Consider the following 16294-nt stretch of genomic DNA (forward strand, 5'->3'; position numbering starts at 1 on the left):
TAATTGCTTGCTTATAAATATTACGAGTGTAGCATTGGTTTTACATACTAATTAACAAAGCGAGTTTGAAAATAAAATAATTGAGTCAAATTAAAAGAAGTTTGCACTAACATTACTTGGATCCATACTCAGTAAGTCAGAACTCAAAAGCGTTTTGAAACATGAGATTTGGGTGAAATTAGATAAACCAAACCAAGAGCTTCAAATTAAGTCAAATAAAAAAAAAAAAAAAGATTAAAGTATAGTGAGGTTTAGAAGTAGTTCAAAGGTACAAGCAGCATGTTTACATATAAAGATAGATGCATTCTAAGAGCACCTGTTTCTTATTCAACCCAATTAACTGATTGAGCTCCCATATATAAATAGGTAATCCATTTAATGGCAGAATACAAGAAACAAAAAAATATATATTTACAAGAACATAATGGAGATACAAAAGCAAGAGGCACAACAGTCTCCTTCAAAGAGGTTAGAGATCTTTTGTTTTCAATATAAATAACCATTGTAGCCATTACTAATCACTATGACTTTTTGTTTTAGAAATTCCAATTGATCAATAAGGTTGCTTTGTATAAACTTTTTTTGTTTTTTAACTTTTCCTATTATTTTTTTAAGGCTTATGGATAAGGTGGCAGTAATCACTGGTGGTGCAAGAGGAATAGGAGCAGCCACAGCAAAATTGTTTGCAGAAAATGGAGCACATGTTGTGATTGCTGATGTTCTTGATGATCTTGGTGCCTCACTAGCTCAATCCATTGGTGGAAGATTCATACACTGTGATGTGTCAAAGGAAGAAGATGTTGAATCAGCCATTAACCTTGCTCTTTCATGGAAGGGACATGTGGACATTATGCTAAACAATGCTGGGATTGGAGCCATTGATGGAAGCATTACAAGCCTTGACATGGAACATGTGAAACACTTGTTATCCATAAACCTCAATGGAACCATACATGGAATCAAACATGCTGCAAGAGCAATGATTAAAGGCCAAAAGGGAGGGTCCATCATATGCACCTCAAGTGCTGCAGCCATCATGGGTGGTTTGGCTTCACATGCTTACACTATGTCTAAAGCAGCAATGGATGGTTTGGTGAGAATCTACCATACTCAAATATTTTGATTTCAACTTTTATCTAGACTCAGTTTTTATCTAGTCTAAAATCGTTTTGTGACCCGAAAATAATAAAACTTTATCAGGTTTAGAGTCGAATAAAGATCTTGAAAATATATCAGATCAATATTTAAGTTTGGATCTAAACTAAGATAAACCCAGTTTCAACTCTATTTCTGTGATTAAGGTATCTTGATCAAAACAAAATCACTATTTTATAAGGACTGAAAACTTATTTAATCTTTCAGTATTGTATTGGTATATGTGAAATATAGGTGAGAAGTGCTGCTTGTGAGTTGGGAGTGCATTTGATAAGAGTGAATAGCATATCACCACATGGGGTTGCCTCAGAGATGCTTCTTAGTGCTTTCAAGAGGTTTGAGAAGGTTGACATCACCCTTGAAGAGTTGAAAGGGCATATTGGGAAGAGGGCAAGTTTACTTCAAGGGAAAGGTGCAACTGCAGAAGATGTTGCACATGCTGCACTGTTCTTGGCTAGTGATGAATCTAGCTTCATAACAGCACACACTTTCCCAATTGATGGAGGATACACTTCTGCTGTTAGTCACATGAGTTTCATCTACCAAGATCCAAAGTGATCATGAAAAAGGAATTCAACAAATTCAAGTTGAATTAGATTTTAAGTTCACATTATTGTACTTTATATGACTATGTTCTTATAATCAGGTAGTTATAGAGCAGCAATTAATTTGTATTTGTGTAATTTCAAAGTCATAAGTTTAAGTTATGAAATTAATCACTCGTGTAATTATTAGATTAGACTGTCTACACTTTTCGGAGTACGGCTCTTTTCTGAACTCCACATTAACGCGAAATACTCGTACACTGAACTATCCTTTATATGATTTTGTTCTTGTAATCCCATAATGCAGTTTACTATGGTATCTTACCATATTTTTATTATATTCATGACCATTTTCTCCTTTTCAATTTTATTTGATAGCTCCAACAATTGTGAAAGATGATTAAAATGTGTTAATACATTTTGGATCTCCAATTAGACGTACCAATTTTTATTTTGCCTAAGATTATAAGATCTTTGTTAGATCCATATTATTCAACAAGGAGCTTGCACCAGAGATACAAATTAGAAATCAAAACTTATACCTTGTCATTAATGAATTTGATTTCAGTAGACTTATGAATAAAAAATGATTACAATAATGGAACTAAATTATTATGAAAAGGCACTAGACTAAAACAGAGAAACAAAAGTGTATTCAGTTAAAATATATATATATATATCCATATATATCCCCAATCTTGATCAATTGAATCATGAAGGCATGCAACAATGTCAACCTTTGTTCCATCAATCAATCAGTCCTCAATTGTTCATTTTCTCCTTCACTGCTTCACATGCTCCTTCTGCCTTGGCCTTAATCTGCTGACCAGTCTACCAAAAAATAAACAACACACAATATCATAACTGATATGGTTTTATATCCAATTCAATTTTTTCACAATATTTGTGTATAACATTGTCTTAGGTCGGATATGTTCGGTTTAATTATTCTGTTAATCTTTATAGTTTTACTACATTTACAATTATGTCTTTATATTTTTTTTTCTTTAAATCGAGTCCTTACACTATTTTTAATTTTATAATTATGTCTTTTCTATTTTAAAAAACTTCGAATTAACTGAATATTAGAATAGAACCTCTTGCACTGATTCTTTAGCAGACTGAGCAGCATCACTAGCCTTGTCTATCATGTTGTTGGTCTTTTCCTATAGACACAGAAAAAAAATTGTAAAAAATTAATATAATTACTATGAAGATTGATTAAACACATTAAGAGACTAATTATGAAGCTAAGAGAAAAGGGAAACCTGAACTTGGCCCTTGGCAACTCCAGCATTGTAGCTCATCTTTTCGGAAGAATTCATATTGAAAGTATTTGATAAACAGAAAGTGTTTCAAATAAATATCAAAATATTGTTTTGTGTTTTGAGATGAAGATGTTTAGATTGCTATGTGTTTTGTTGGTTTATATAGCTTCTCAAAGCATTGCATTGTTCAACATGTGTATTATTTCCCCACCCCACATTATAAATTGAAATTTTCAATGTTGATTTCAATTGGACACATACATGTTAGAAATTATGAATGAATCTCATCCACAATATTACAGGTCAACAAGTGAAAAAAAAAAAAAAAGCATTTTTCTATGAGTAGCATGACATGCGCCATTGAACAAGCATTTGTGAAAGGATCAAACAATTAATCGCAATTTTCGCAATAAAATTATAATAATTTTTATTTATTTATTTTGAAAAAGTGTTGAACATTACTCTGATTTGAGAAACTAATAAACTATATATATATATCTAGTTTCTGTTCATCTAAAAAACACACATAAACAACACAAAATCTAAACTCTGTTCACTTGATTATTATTAGAACTTGAAAAGAAAATGGAGTCCATTAAGCAGAGCTACCAACAAGGAAAAGCCAGGAGTGAGGCACAGGTATGAAACATTATGATAACTAGAAAATTATATTTGATTATACTCATATGTAAATAAATATTTCAGTTAATATTGTTCCATGCTTTTGTGTTATTAATTATTATTATTATTACAGCAAACGACAGAGAACATGATGGACAAGGCAAGCAATGCAGCTCAATCTGCTAAAGAGGGCATGCAAGAGGTTGGTTCCTTATATATATATATATGACATGATTCAACAGTTAAATTAATAAAAGGTTTAATTACTCTTTTAGTCTTCTAGTTTCACCAAATTTAAAATTAAGTCTTTATATTTTTTTCTTTTTAATTGGATCTCTAGATTATTTTTAATTTTGTAACTAAGTTATTTTTGTGTCTAAAATATTAAAATCAACTGAATACCCTTCCCACAAAATATATGGTCAAATATTTAATTAGATTTTTAATTGTGAGTACCTTCAATTTGTGAAGAAATATTTAGTCAATTCTAACATTTTTTACACTGACAATAACTTAATTACAAAATTAAAAGAAGTATAGAGACCCAATTGAAAAGAGAAAAAATATAAAAACCTAATTGCAATGGTAAAACTATAGAGACTAATAGAATAATTAAACATTGAAAAAATATATAAAGATTCCAAAAATTAGTTCTTATTATTTGATTTGCTTTTTGTTTTTTTCATAGGCTGGCCAGCAAATGCAGGCAAAGGCACAAGGAGTTGCTGATGCTGTGAAGGATGCAACCGGGATGAACAAATGAACTTTGAAGACATCATTGTGAATTTGTGATGGACTTTGAGTTAAAAATAATCCCTCTTAGGTTCATTTATTTGATTAGAAACAAAAATGTTGTTCCAATTTTTTTATGTAATAATTGATTCTATCATAATTTTAATGAAATAAGTTTCAAAATAAACAGTAGCCTATTTGTTTTACACATTATTCAAGACTTACAAAAGGTGATTAAAAAAAAAGTGTAAATTAAGTTGCTTTCTATGAAGGTGCACTAATCATATATTAAAAAATAAAATAAAATAATAATTTAACAAAGTGAGACTCATATATTAAGTAAAAACTTGGTAGAAGAGAATAAATGGTGGAAGATGATGAATTGATGATGACACGTGACTTGATCATGTAAAAAGCACTTGAGAAAATGCATTCCCATGTAGCAGAGTCAAGTTTGTTCTGAATGTATATGCTTTTGCACCAAATTTGAAGAGAACAATACCTTAAATTTTGCCAATCATGTTCATAGTTCTCATCATAGAGACGTCACAGAACCCTCTCTCATACAAGAACCTTGACATAATCTAACTTTGGTTAAATACTGTGATCACATGGTTCATGTGTCCCCTGCTATTAAGGGTTGATGAGTTTTGTAATAAACTACACAATTTCAGAATTTCTAACCTACAAAAAGTTCATACTATTGCAATTGTTTCCTTAATACATTAAAGCTGTCTCATGTAGAGGACTCAGAGATGAGATAAACGGTTGGAATAGTGGAACAGCAAAGGGTATGCATAAATATAAGTTAAGTGCGGCAAAGACGAAAATTTTGAGATGAATGAGCAGCCAAATATGTATGGATAAAACAAGGAATAAAAATATTGTTGAAAAGATTGTAGAATCTTGTTTCAGAGTATTCAGTTCAGAGGACTGTAAATACAATAGGGTTCAATGAAGTTTAATCCATGTAATCAACTCAATGGAATAATACTTTGTTGTTGTTATATGGAGAAAACTTAACACAAAAACCTTGCTAATTATATATGAGACATATATGTATAATTAAATCAAAATAATACTTTAATTACATCATAATAATACTTAGATTAAAGTTCACCCTCTGAAATTCACGGAGCTGAATTACGATAGTATTAAGCATCTGTGATGATTACCAAACACAATCTGGAAGATTAAATTATATAGTAATATGTATTTTATTGCTTGAATTAGAGAGCAACAATCCATTATTAAAGGAACTAAGCCTTTAGCAAACTCTTAGTAGGAAATTTCTAAATAGTAAATACATGGAACTAGAAATAAAAGCATCAAGCAAATATATAGCATAACAACCCTAAATAGCACCACCATTCTCACACATACCATAACCCCCAAAGTTGACTCAAGTATCAAAACAAACAGCAACAGAAAGATAAGGTGTATATATATATATGGTTCTCTCTCCCACTTCCTATTCCTTCTCATCCTCACTACTACTCCAGCAGCATCTAAGAATAGACCTAGGAGATGCACTTCCATCGGCTCGGACAAAGCTATGGTACACAACAGCACCGCCACCAGCTCCTAGCACTTCATTGCTCCTCTCCTCACAGTAGTATCCATCAATATCCAGGGGAAATTTGTTGAAAAGCTTCTCACCATGCTTGTCACTGTGTAGAGCAACAGAGAACTCAGATGGTTCAAAGCAAGCCAAAACTCTCTCAATAAGTTCAGACAGAGAAGTTTTTTCATAATCATAGCCAACAGCTTCAAAACTTGCATAGCTGAAACCATCCTCTGGTGTTACATGGATAGTGGAGATCGCACTTCCCTCGATTCCATTCATCGAATAGCCACAGGGATCAAATTCAAAATCACATATCTCAGACTTTGGAAGGATCTTCCTGATTCCAGAATTTTCAGTCATCATAACTGCAGAGTCAGTGTTTTCTTTGAAGAAAACAGAGGCCTTTTCCCTGTCTAATCCAGTCATGCACATCTCAAGGCCATAGATTGCTGCTTCAGATGAGGCTTTTGGCTCAGCACAAGCAGAGTAGATGTGCCAAAGTTGTGACTTGTCAGGATCACCCATCACAGAAGCTTTGCTACCGGAACCAAGGTTGCCAAAATAGCTGTCAAGAAGATCAACTTCCTCTGAAAAGCTACGATGAGGAAAGGGCTGTGCCCCAGGAAAGATGAAGCTTCCTCGAGTGTACCTCACCGATTTCACAGTCATGTCGAGGGAACCGGCCAACTTAAGAATGGCAGGGATGGACAGAAGTAGTTTTGTGGTTCCACAGGTTTTGATGATGATGTTATGAGAATAAACAAACAAGCTTGACTCTGAGAGAACATAAGAATCAACATCATCATTTGACAGAGAGGAAACAATAGTGCATTGTGCTGGTTCTAGAATCTCATCCAAGTGGGCTTTAGACAATGCCCGGAGGCCTAAACCTTGGCCGAAAAACGATATCTCGAGCCTCTTTTCATAGCCTTCAAAACCAATAGCTGAGGCGGTCAAAGCCATCTTCACTCAATGAAACAAAATGCTGTGGTGTAGATCAAGAGCAATAGAGAAAGCAAAGCAAGACAGAGAAAGATGAAACAAGGAGAAGAAGGAAAAGGAGAAGGAGAATAGAAAGAAGACAGGAATAGAAATTGTTGCAGTTTGTAAAGCCTAAAGGGGGGCTATGTCACACAACCAAACGAATCTCAGGATGGTTTGCGGATGCACTGCACAAGTTTAAAAAACAAATGTCAGAAAAAATCAAATGCAACCATCTTAATACAAGTTTTGTGTTCAGTTATCCAAAGGGTTGAAGCAAGAACTCACGTTGGAGTAAGCAGCAGTTCTGAACTTCTTGATTCCACCGTGTGGGCGAACGTCTTCAATGATGTAGTCGAGAGGAGCTTCGTATAAAGTTTTACTACTACTAGACTTCTTTTTACCACCTTTAGACTCCATCAGCTCATTCACACTCTTCTGCATAAATAATACAAATTGGGAAATCAGATGAATGAAAAATATGATGGATAAACTGAAATACAGAACTAATTGATCATGTTGGATAAATCTCAGTGAAGCATGAATAACAAATACATAGACAAATATGGTATAAAGGTAAAGGAGAGGCACTATAGATAGCAGCAAAAAGAATCTTATTTATGCTTTGTGAAAATTAGAAATTAGCCATAAAACTTGTGAAACAAGTAATCAAAATTCATAATGAATGTTCAGAACTCCCAAATCTCCCTCCCACTCTCCAAAGCCCCAGAGGATCATAAAACAATGAAGAACAAGATGCAGAGAAAACACAAAACCACATAAGAAGGCTATCCCCGGCCTCATCCGACTGAAATCGTGCAAATCATAATAAAATTAAATTCCCAAAGAGTCCTCAGGGTTCATAAGAATCACCAAATAATGATTTTTGTTCAAAGGATACAAAGTTAATGCAAAATTAACGGAAGAACAATTCTTTATCATGTTTCTCTCTCATCATTGAAAAATTGAATCATATCCATGTCCATGCATCAACAACAAAAACAATAATAAACCAGCAATTTTTATTTATTTATTTACGGATTTGATACTTACAAGTTACAATAAAATATAATCATAGATAATCAAGATTTCAGATACCCTCTCGGCTACCAGACTCTAAAATCATAATTAACCTATCTCAATAAAATCAAAATAATTTGAAAAACGGCAACAAAAATAAAATTTGTAACCACATAAAAAAAACGAAATCTTGAGAGGAATTCTGAAAATTGAACGCAATGCACTTACTGCGATTGAAGAAATTGGAGAAACGTTAATGAATGCGAAGGAATTGAAGCTAGAAATTCGATTATTATTATTATTATTATCGTAATTATGACGATGAAATTGAAGAGAAAATTGGAATGTGGAATGTGAATGAGGCCGATTGGGTTGTTATGGCTTTTGAGAAAGAGGGAGGGGTTTATTTATATAGTGGATTCGGTGAGTATGCAATTACCTTAATGCCCCTACCAATTCCCAACTTTCAGTTACACGTCTTCCTTGTTTTTATGATTTTCCTCCTATAAAACTGGTAGAGAATCTCTCAAACTTCCGTACCAAACAGGCACTTTCTTATGTTATTTAAATATATAATTTAAATTTACAATTTCGTCCCTGTAAAATGTTCTTGCTGTATAACAGATTTGGTTGAAATTTGGGTTGTTGAATTTACTGAATTACAAACAAATAAAAAAAAAAAATAATAAACCCTAAAATTTATATGTTCAATTGAGTTATCATTCTTCGTTTTCTGAATAATTTCTAAACTATCTGGGCTACAACAAATCTGGTCCAAATTATAATAAGCATAACATTTAGTTAAAAAAATCTTCAAGAACATAAAAGAGTAAAATTAATAGTATTTTGATATATTTATTTACATTATTTTATATGTCTTTTAAGTTTTAACCAAAGTAAACAGATATCTATGTATCCTAATATTTTAGAAAATAATAATGTCATTTTTTATAGTATTTTTTAGTCCAATAGATTAAGGATTAATTTACCATAAATTTAAATCGCATTTAATTAAAGATTTCGTTAGTCAATAGATTGTTATATATATAAAATAAAATTTAAAATTTTAATACTTATTTAAACAATCGAATAAACTAATTAATTAATTTAAGTTGGTTTATTCTATTTTCATCCTATAATATAAATTTAGACACCAAATTATATGTAATTGCTTAGACAATATTTCTCAAGAACAAATTATAAGTTTATTCTATATAATTAATAATTTATCTTTAAAATATACTTATTAAATTTATATTTTATTTGTTATTTTTTTTTTAATAAAATTTGTTATTATCTTTTTTTTAATTAGTTATCTTTATCTTTTTCTATCAGAATCATTTAAAGATTTTAGTTGTTTTATCTTATTTTAAAATTTAAAATCAGTTTAATAATTAATATAAATTTAGTAATTAATATAAATAGATAGTATTATTCTCCCATAAAAAACAAATCAAACAACAACATACAATAAAAATTCTTTATTTTTTTTTTCTTATTTTTTCATAATTTTTTTTAATAGTAAGATTATATTTAGAGTTTAACTGTAGGTATATATACATGTAATATAGATAAAGGAACATTGTGGGTGGGCATGAAGCATATGTTATTACGTGTGAATTTTTATGAACAAGATTCGATTGGAATGAACATATACAAAGCATGAATAGAATTGAAGAAGATATATGAGCTGTTTGCCAATTGCCATTTTATATTCGTCTTTATCCTTCGCACCCAAGTTTTCCTAAATTAAACGAATCCTTCATGTTTTTATAATTTGGATCGTCAATTTTTGTAGGAATTAATTCATTAATTAATGTTGTTATTCTCACATCAACATCACATGTTTCATCAATGCCTATATATACGGTAATTAAGACTTGAGAATCTCTTCTTGTTTTCTTAATATAGTTAGCTTTTCTTCAATAATCTTTACTATTAGTAAAAAGGTTACTTTAATTTGTAAGACAGAATATTTTTTTAAGTTATATATAAATGAACCACTTAGATAAAGATGTCAAAAACGTTTTTTTTAAGATATTTTTTAATAGTTAAAAATTTAATACATATAATTAATTAAACTGTGTTATTTTTATTAAAATTAGATCGGATAAATTAGTTTAGTCAAAAAATTAATAAATTAAATTTTAAATCGGTCTAAATTAATATTTTTTATAAAAAATAACTAAAATACTCATATATATATATATATATATATATATATATTTTAAAAATTCTAAATCCTAACCTTATGATAACAGAGAAGAAAATGGCTAGAATCTAGAATTCTCAAAATTAATATATATAAGAAGAGTATTTTAGTTATTTTCTATTTTTTTTTTGTGACTTTTTAGTCATTTTCTATAATAAGGGTATTGTAGTTATTTTTAATAAAAAATAATATTAATTTAGATCGGTTCAAAATTTTATTCACCATTTTTCGGTCAAATTAATTTATTTGGCCTAATTTTGACAAAAAAATAATATGATTTAATCGATTATATGTGTTAAATTTTAATTATTAAAAACATATTTTAAAAAAGACGTTTTAAACGTTTTTATCAGAGTGGCTCCCTATATAAATATCTTTTATTAAACAAAAAATTATGTTCAATAAAATTTCAATTTGTAGAAGGATATTTCTTCTAACTTATTATTCTATGCGATTCATATATGATATAGTCGGTAAAACCTAATTAAAAAAGCAATAAATCGGTTTTATACGTTATAATTCACTTCCGCACGTTATGACTTATTCAAACGTTATAATTTGGATTCACACAAAATAAGTATTGTAACGACTTAATACGATATTTCCATCTTTCAATGAAAATGATTGTCAAAAAACGTAACTGTTCTACTTTACCTCACATATAAAAAAGATATGATATTTTATTTTTAGCTAAACGAATAAAAAATACATAATACTAATTTAAGCATCAAAATATCTTTTGCAGGTACATTTTTCTTTTTATTCTTTTTGCGATGTAATATATTTTCTGGACGAAAAATTCGGACCTTTAAGCCACTCGATGGTTGAGGGACGAGTTACATCCAATTTATTCATAGAACAATATATATAGAGTATTTTCTCTTACTAATATTAAAATTAAAAAATAACTATTGTAAACATGATAAAACAATATAAATAACATACACTATTTATTTTCAGTTAAAAAAGATTTTAAACACAACAATTTTCAATCAATAAATTAAAAGAAAAAAAAGAAAAAGGAAGGAGAAGAAAAGGATAAAATTAACTGAATGTTGATTGATTTTTCATTTTGGATTTCTCTGATCTATAGATATTTTTAAGCATCATAGAATAATCACAGATTGCTAGAAAAGAAAATTCCACTGACAATGTAGAAGTATATCACGTTTGGGAATGAATATGTTATATATAGAATAAGAACACGGTTCCACGAAATTAATTAGGTTTATTTTGGGAGCAGCGCTCTTCATATAAAATTGATAATTAAAAAATATTAAATAATAATTTAATTAAATTTATTAAATTATTTAATAATTATTAACTATTAATTTTACATAGAAATAATTATATGTAAATTTTTATCGATTAATAAATGAAACCAAAAAAAAGTAAAGAAATCAACAAACCTTTTTAATTTTATTTAAAAAAAAATCATTGAAGGTTCGAGATATTGAATTTTGAAGATGGCACTAGCCTAGCTAGCTCGTTATCTAATAATTTAACAATATTATATCTATTGCATGCAAGGATTGCAACATGTGGTCATATAATTTGAAAATAATATCACAATTTGAAAAGAGGGGGGGGGGGGGGGGAGGAGGGGGGAATAATCATGTTTCATTTCTTTTTTTTTTTTTTTTTTGCTTTAATTTCGACGCATGGAAGTCATTACTTTTCAAAAAGTTGCTTAGATGAAACTACCTTTTTCATTCCATTGCAAAATCATAGAACAATATCTAACATATAAAAACAAAGATTATGTAAGTTCACATATAAAGTTTTTGGCCCAAGTGCCATATGGATTCATATATATTATTAGATTGTCCATTATGTGTATAGTGGCTATTATTTGGAATTTTGAATATATATCATACGTGTGAGAGCTAGAGAACATAGATAGGTAGATGTTAAAATCAAGATGATGAAAATACTCCAACTTACCTCGAAGGTTATTGATTAATTGATAATTAGCAAAGATAAGTTGTGTTTTTGACAAAACTAAATGAACCTATAAAAAAGAGTTAGAGGATGGAAAAGTTGTAGTTAGGGGTGCTCATGGAACGGGTGAAATCGGATTTGATGTGATTTAGATTTGGTCCAAAATATATACCGGACCTATTTGTTAGACTTGAATCTGGTTTTAGACCCGATGAAACCTATACATTTTCGGGCCACGATTATACCGGATAAAAATCGGGTGAAAACCGAGCTGTTAACATTACCTTCTTGTAAGCTAGCATGTGAAAATATTTACTTAGAAAAATATAACAAGAACCAACCCTTCCCTAAAATTAAAGCATAATCACAATCAATACTAATATTGTCTAATAACACCAAATATTTAAATCAATACAAATAACACAATATTATGCATTAGTCTAAAATCTTATGCATTTTAAACATAAAACATTAACTTATATATAGTCTTATAATAATGACTAATAACACAAAATATTAAGGTTTATAACACTTAAATTTCACATAAGAATAGCCATCATTCATCACTAATAACATAAAATATTAATTATGTATGATGATTGGGTCACCGGACCGAATTCGGGTGACTCGAGCTATGGCTCGGACTCGACTCGAAATAATAACCGGATCTATTTTTGAGACCCTTACCTGACCTTAGACCCAATGAAATCACAACAAATTAGCCCCTAAAAAATTCGGAATCGAACCAGATTTTCGAGTCGGGCCGAGCCATGAACACTCATAGTTATAGTAGTTTAATAGTCCTACAAGATATAATAAGCAAGGTGGCAGAATGTATTTAATTTGATGCATCCTATAAAGCACATATATTTTTTTACTTGTCGTATTCGAGTGTCAAACACATTTTAGATACGACACTCATTTGATATTTACCTGACACGTATATTTTTTTGTATATATCTGTATCTTAATAAAAAATATAAAATATTTTTTTAGAGACGTTTATACATACTTAAATACCATCATATATCAGTCGTGTTAAATCTTATTCTTAACTTATATTCTTGAAATGATTTTTAAAAATAATATATTGTCATTTATTAATACAAAAAATTGTTTTAAATACTTTATATAGTTAAAAAGATATTTAAAATAGTTAAATACTTTATATAATTAAAAAGATATTAAAAATAGTTAAAATATATAATTTATATTTTAATATGAATAAAATATTAAAATATTATTATAATTTATCTAAAAAATATTTGATTTTGTGTGTGTATTAAAATTCATGTATTTATGTTTTTTATATCATATCGTATTTTATATTGACATTAATATTCATGTTTAATCATATCGTATTTTATATTTACATTAATATGCATGTTTAATTAGCACATTCATTTAAGGTTATAAGATAAAATTTATTCCAGAATCACAGACACAACTAGGAAATTGCTTAATACAGACAGATTTATAGATAAATTAGTCTTTATTACAGACAGATTTTTGGTTACTAACGAATTTTGTCTCTCTGTAAAAATTTCGTCGAAAATTATTTACCGATGGATTTTTTTATCGGTAATTTACTGACAGAGTTTTCTAGTTACCGACATATTTTTTCTCAGTAAATTCTCTCCTCCATTTCCCTGGAACGTCAAACTTTCCGACGGATTTTTCGTCGGTGATTAGAGACAGATTTTCCGACAGATTTTTCGTCGGTAATTAGAGACAGATTTTTTGACGGAATTTTCGTCGGTAATTGGAACCTTGTAAAACCATTCTAAACTTTGAATACAAACAGAAAATCCGTCTATAAATCCACTAGTAAGGTAAAATATTTTTTTTTTTAGATTTTTCCATTGCAAAATAAACTTATTTTCATACAAAATAAATATAAATTTAATAAATACAAATTTTTATCTAATTTGTATTTGAATATTTATAATATTTTAAAAAATAAACAAATTTATCGAATTATCAAACTAAAAGAAAACTACTATAAAAACAAGCAAGTCAATATAATTCAAAACATAAACAAAACGTATTGATACATCAACTATAATTCTCAGTATATTGTTCAATCATACTAAAACTATCAGTTATAGTGTTCAGTGTTATCTTCATCCTCATCATTATAGTCCTCATCCGAAGATATTAAGGGTGACAGCTTTGTAGAGCAACATGGCAGAGCATCTATAAGATAATGTTACAAAAGAAGCAATGTTAATATGATATCTCAAATTGAATTTGCACAGCAACACAGTAGACTCCTTCGAATGAATGTTTGTCTATATTTTCTGGAATAACCTGTTGGGTCAATAACATTCTGAAGTAACTATTTATGAGGCTCTACCTAATTAATAGCTTTAACTTTTAGGACTCTTTTACATTATTATTATCTTAACAAGAAGCACCTATGAAACTTTTATTCATTCAAGTAATTGTCAATTAAGGAATTGACCTTTTAGTTTGGGGACATGATATGTGCTAATGCTTAACTTTACATATCACTAATGTTATGCTTGTACAGGAGAGATAAGGCTTTCAGAATAGTCAGCAATACCACCTATGACATCTAACTTTCCAGGAGCTTGTCACATATATTTCTTCTTGTCATAATGATTCAACATCAAAAATTGAAAGAAGGAATAACAAAAAGGACAGGTATTTGAATTTAACAGATTGTTTCAATGAGTCAATCCATTTAGTTTTATCATTTTTCATTAAGTAGCCGCTCTGGTTTATTCCGGAAATTATACTGGGAAAAATTCTTAAAGTTTACATGATAGTTAACAAATAAAGCATTATGAAAGCACCTGCACAAAATGATACCGTCGAAAGAGTCAATTAATTCAAGAATAAGATGATACCTTAGCACCATTAATACCTCCTTCACAGCAGGGGTTCAAACTTACTGCACGTTCAAGATAAGGCCTCCAGTGACCAGTGAGTAAATTCCTCCTAATCATTTCAAAATCTAAGAAAATTTAGCCTAGGACAAACCTTTGATAAGGTGGAAGCTTTAGCAGATTCATACAAGTAACTGATGCAGTACCAGCAGTCCTACAAAAACAGCAGACATTAGACAATCCCACTTGGCCTCGTTAATTACTCTTCTAAGTTCTAACACAAAATAAATTGTGGTTAGAAAAAACAATTTTGGATCATATTTTTATTATTTTACAAAATTAATGTTACGGATAGATCATAGATAAATAAATAAAGCACCTACTAGCTAACACTATGTATCATTAAGTGGAACTATGGTTGTAGAATATGAAAATAATTGTGTAGGTAGAAGGAGACCATATAAGAGTATGTTTAGTTGGTGTTTTTATTTTTTATTTTTATTTTCAGTATTTTTTGTTTTTTGAATTTTATAAAAAAAAATTAAAATAATAAAATTTTATTTTTTATTTTTATCTCATATTTTTACGTATTTTTTTAAAAATTTAAAAAATAAAATATTAAAAATAAAAATAAAAATTAAAAATTCAAACTAAAAAAAAAATATTAAAAATAAAAATAAAAAATAAAAAACGTATCTAAGTGTTTCCCTCTTGGTTTATAAGTTATAATCATCAGTAATCTCGCCACCAACATTCATCTTATTATTATTCTTAACATCATACTCAACTGTATATATGTTTTTCTCTAACCTCCGATCTTTACACACTCACATTTGAATAAATTAGAAATTTTTTTGGTGACTTAAATAAACTAAATAAAAAAAATAAAACAAATAAAATAAAAGATTTTTTACTTAAATAAATTGTATGGGAGTCAAAATTATCTGATTTCCCTGAAACGAATTCTGCAACATGAATCTCCTCTTGGTATTATTATATAAATCGTCCTAGGCTGCATAGGGTTATATAAAACGTGAATCATCTTAGTCTAGGACGATTTATGCATGAACATGTTAGGCAAATCAAACGTAAATCGTGGCAGGGTCTCCAGGGTTAGAAGAAGAGCATAAATCGTCCCAGGGTGGTAGGTTTTACGTGTTAATGGGCTAACTCTCACTGGGCTGCCACGGTTTATGCATTATTGGGACCTTATTCAGCCTGGCACGATTTATGTTTGTGTTCGTAACACTAACTGGGCTGGGACGATTTATGCCCAAGTTGTAAGAACCATAGAAGTCAAAACCGAATCGGTGATCGAACCGTTCACGTAACCGGGTTAATGGTTCAACCGGCAGGTAACCAGTTGAACCGATTGAATCGATCCTATGTAATTAAAAAAT

The 16294-nt window shown here is 29.5% G+C and overlaps 4 protein-coding genes and 1 pseudogene across 4 annotated transcripts; 2 read left to right on the forward strand and 3 right to left on the reverse strand.

The window, feature by feature from the left end:
* Positions 1 to 424: 424 nt before the first annotated feature.
* Positions 425 to 1758, forward strand: LOC107638173 (short-chain dehydrogenase reductase ATA1 pseudogene; annotated as a pseudogene).
* A 573-nt stretch (positions 1759 to 2331) lies between these two features.
* On the reverse strand, positions 2332 to 3084 carry LOC107637376 (uncharacterized). Its single transcript, XM_016340798.3, has 3 exons — positions 2969 to 3084; positions 2798 to 2866; positions 2332 to 2531 (listed from the first exon to the last, which is right to left on the reverse strand). The coding sequence occupies exons 1-3, from the start codon at positions 3023 to 3025 to the stop codon at positions 2463 to 2465; spliced, it is 195 nt and encodes a 64-aa protein (XP_016196284.1). The 5' UTR covers positions 3026 to 3084; the 3' UTR covers positions 2332 to 2462.
* Positions 3085 to 3553: 469 nt separating this feature from the next.
* Positions 3554 to 4352, forward strand: LOC107637377 (uncharacterized). The gene is made up of 3 exons (XM_016340799.3): positions 3554 to 3607; positions 3723 to 3791; positions 4278 to 4352. Exons 1-3 carry the CDS (start codon positions 3554 to 3556, stop codon positions 4350 to 4352), a joined length of 198 nt encoding a protein of 65 aa, XP_016196285.1.
* Positions 4353 to 5522: 1170 nt separating this feature from the next.
* LOC148569527 (S-adenosylmethionine decarboxylase proenzyme-like) lies at positions 5523 to 6851 on the reverse strand. The gene has a single exon (XM_088485294.1). The coding sequence runs from the start codon at positions 6849 to 6851 to the stop codon at positions 5793 to 5795; it is 1059 nt and encodes a 352-aa protein (XP_088341420.1). The 3' UTR covers positions 5523 to 5792.
* On the reverse strand, positions 5523 to 8264 carry LOC107635512 (uncharacterized; the record flags this gene model as incomplete). The annotated part of the gene is made up of 3 exons (XM_016338996.3): positions 5523 to 7057; positions 7158 to 7307; positions 8118 to 8264. Coding segments are annotated over 3 exons (318 nt in total), but the record flags the coding sequence as incomplete, so codon positions are not given.
* Between the last annotated feature and the right edge of the window lie 8030 nt (positions 8265 to 16294).

Source organism: Arachis ipaensis, chromosome B4 (genome assembly GCF_059453495.1).
Source record: "Arachis ipaensis isolate K30076 ecotype BB chromosome B4, ASM5945349v1, whole genome shotgun sequence".
NCBI lineage: Eukaryota > Viridiplantae > Streptophyta > Magnoliopsida > Fabales > Fabaceae > Arachis > Arachis ipaensis.

What these genes read in the sequence shown, in the direction of transcription:
- LOC107637377 (XM_016340799.3), top strand. Translation starts at nt 3,554, where the DNA reads ATGGAGTCCATTAAGCAGAGCTACCAACAAGGAAAAGCCAGGAGTGAG. An exon ending in AAGCCAGGAGTGAGGCACAG is followed by an intron (nt 3,608 to 3,722) that starts GTATGAAACATT and finishes TTATTATTACAG; the next exon opens with CAAACGACAGAGAACATGAT. An exon ending in CTAAAGAGGGCATGCAAGAG is followed by an intron (nt 3,792 to 4,277) that starts GTTGGTTCCTTA and finishes TTTTTTTCATAG; the next exon opens with GCTGGCCAGCAAATGCAGGC.
- LOC107637376 (XM_016340798.3), bottom strand. Translation starts at nt 3,025, where the DNA reads ATGAATTCTTCCGAAAAGATGAGCTACAATGCTGGAGTTGCCAAGGGC. An exon ending in TTGCCAAGGGCCAAGTTCAG is followed by an intron (nt 2,867 to 2,968) that starts GTTTCCCTTTTC and finishes CTGTGTCTATAG; the next exon opens with GAAAAGACCAACAACATGAT. An exon ending in CTAAAGAATCAGTGCAAGAG is followed by an intron (nt 2,532 to 2,797) that starts GTTCTATTCTAA and finishes ATTTTTTGGTAG; the next exon opens with ACTGGTCAGCAGATTAAGGC.
- LOC148569527 (XM_088485294.1), bottom strand. Translation starts at nt 6,851, where the DNA reads ATGGCTTTGACCGCCTCAGCTATTGGTTTTGAAGGCTATGAAAAGAGG.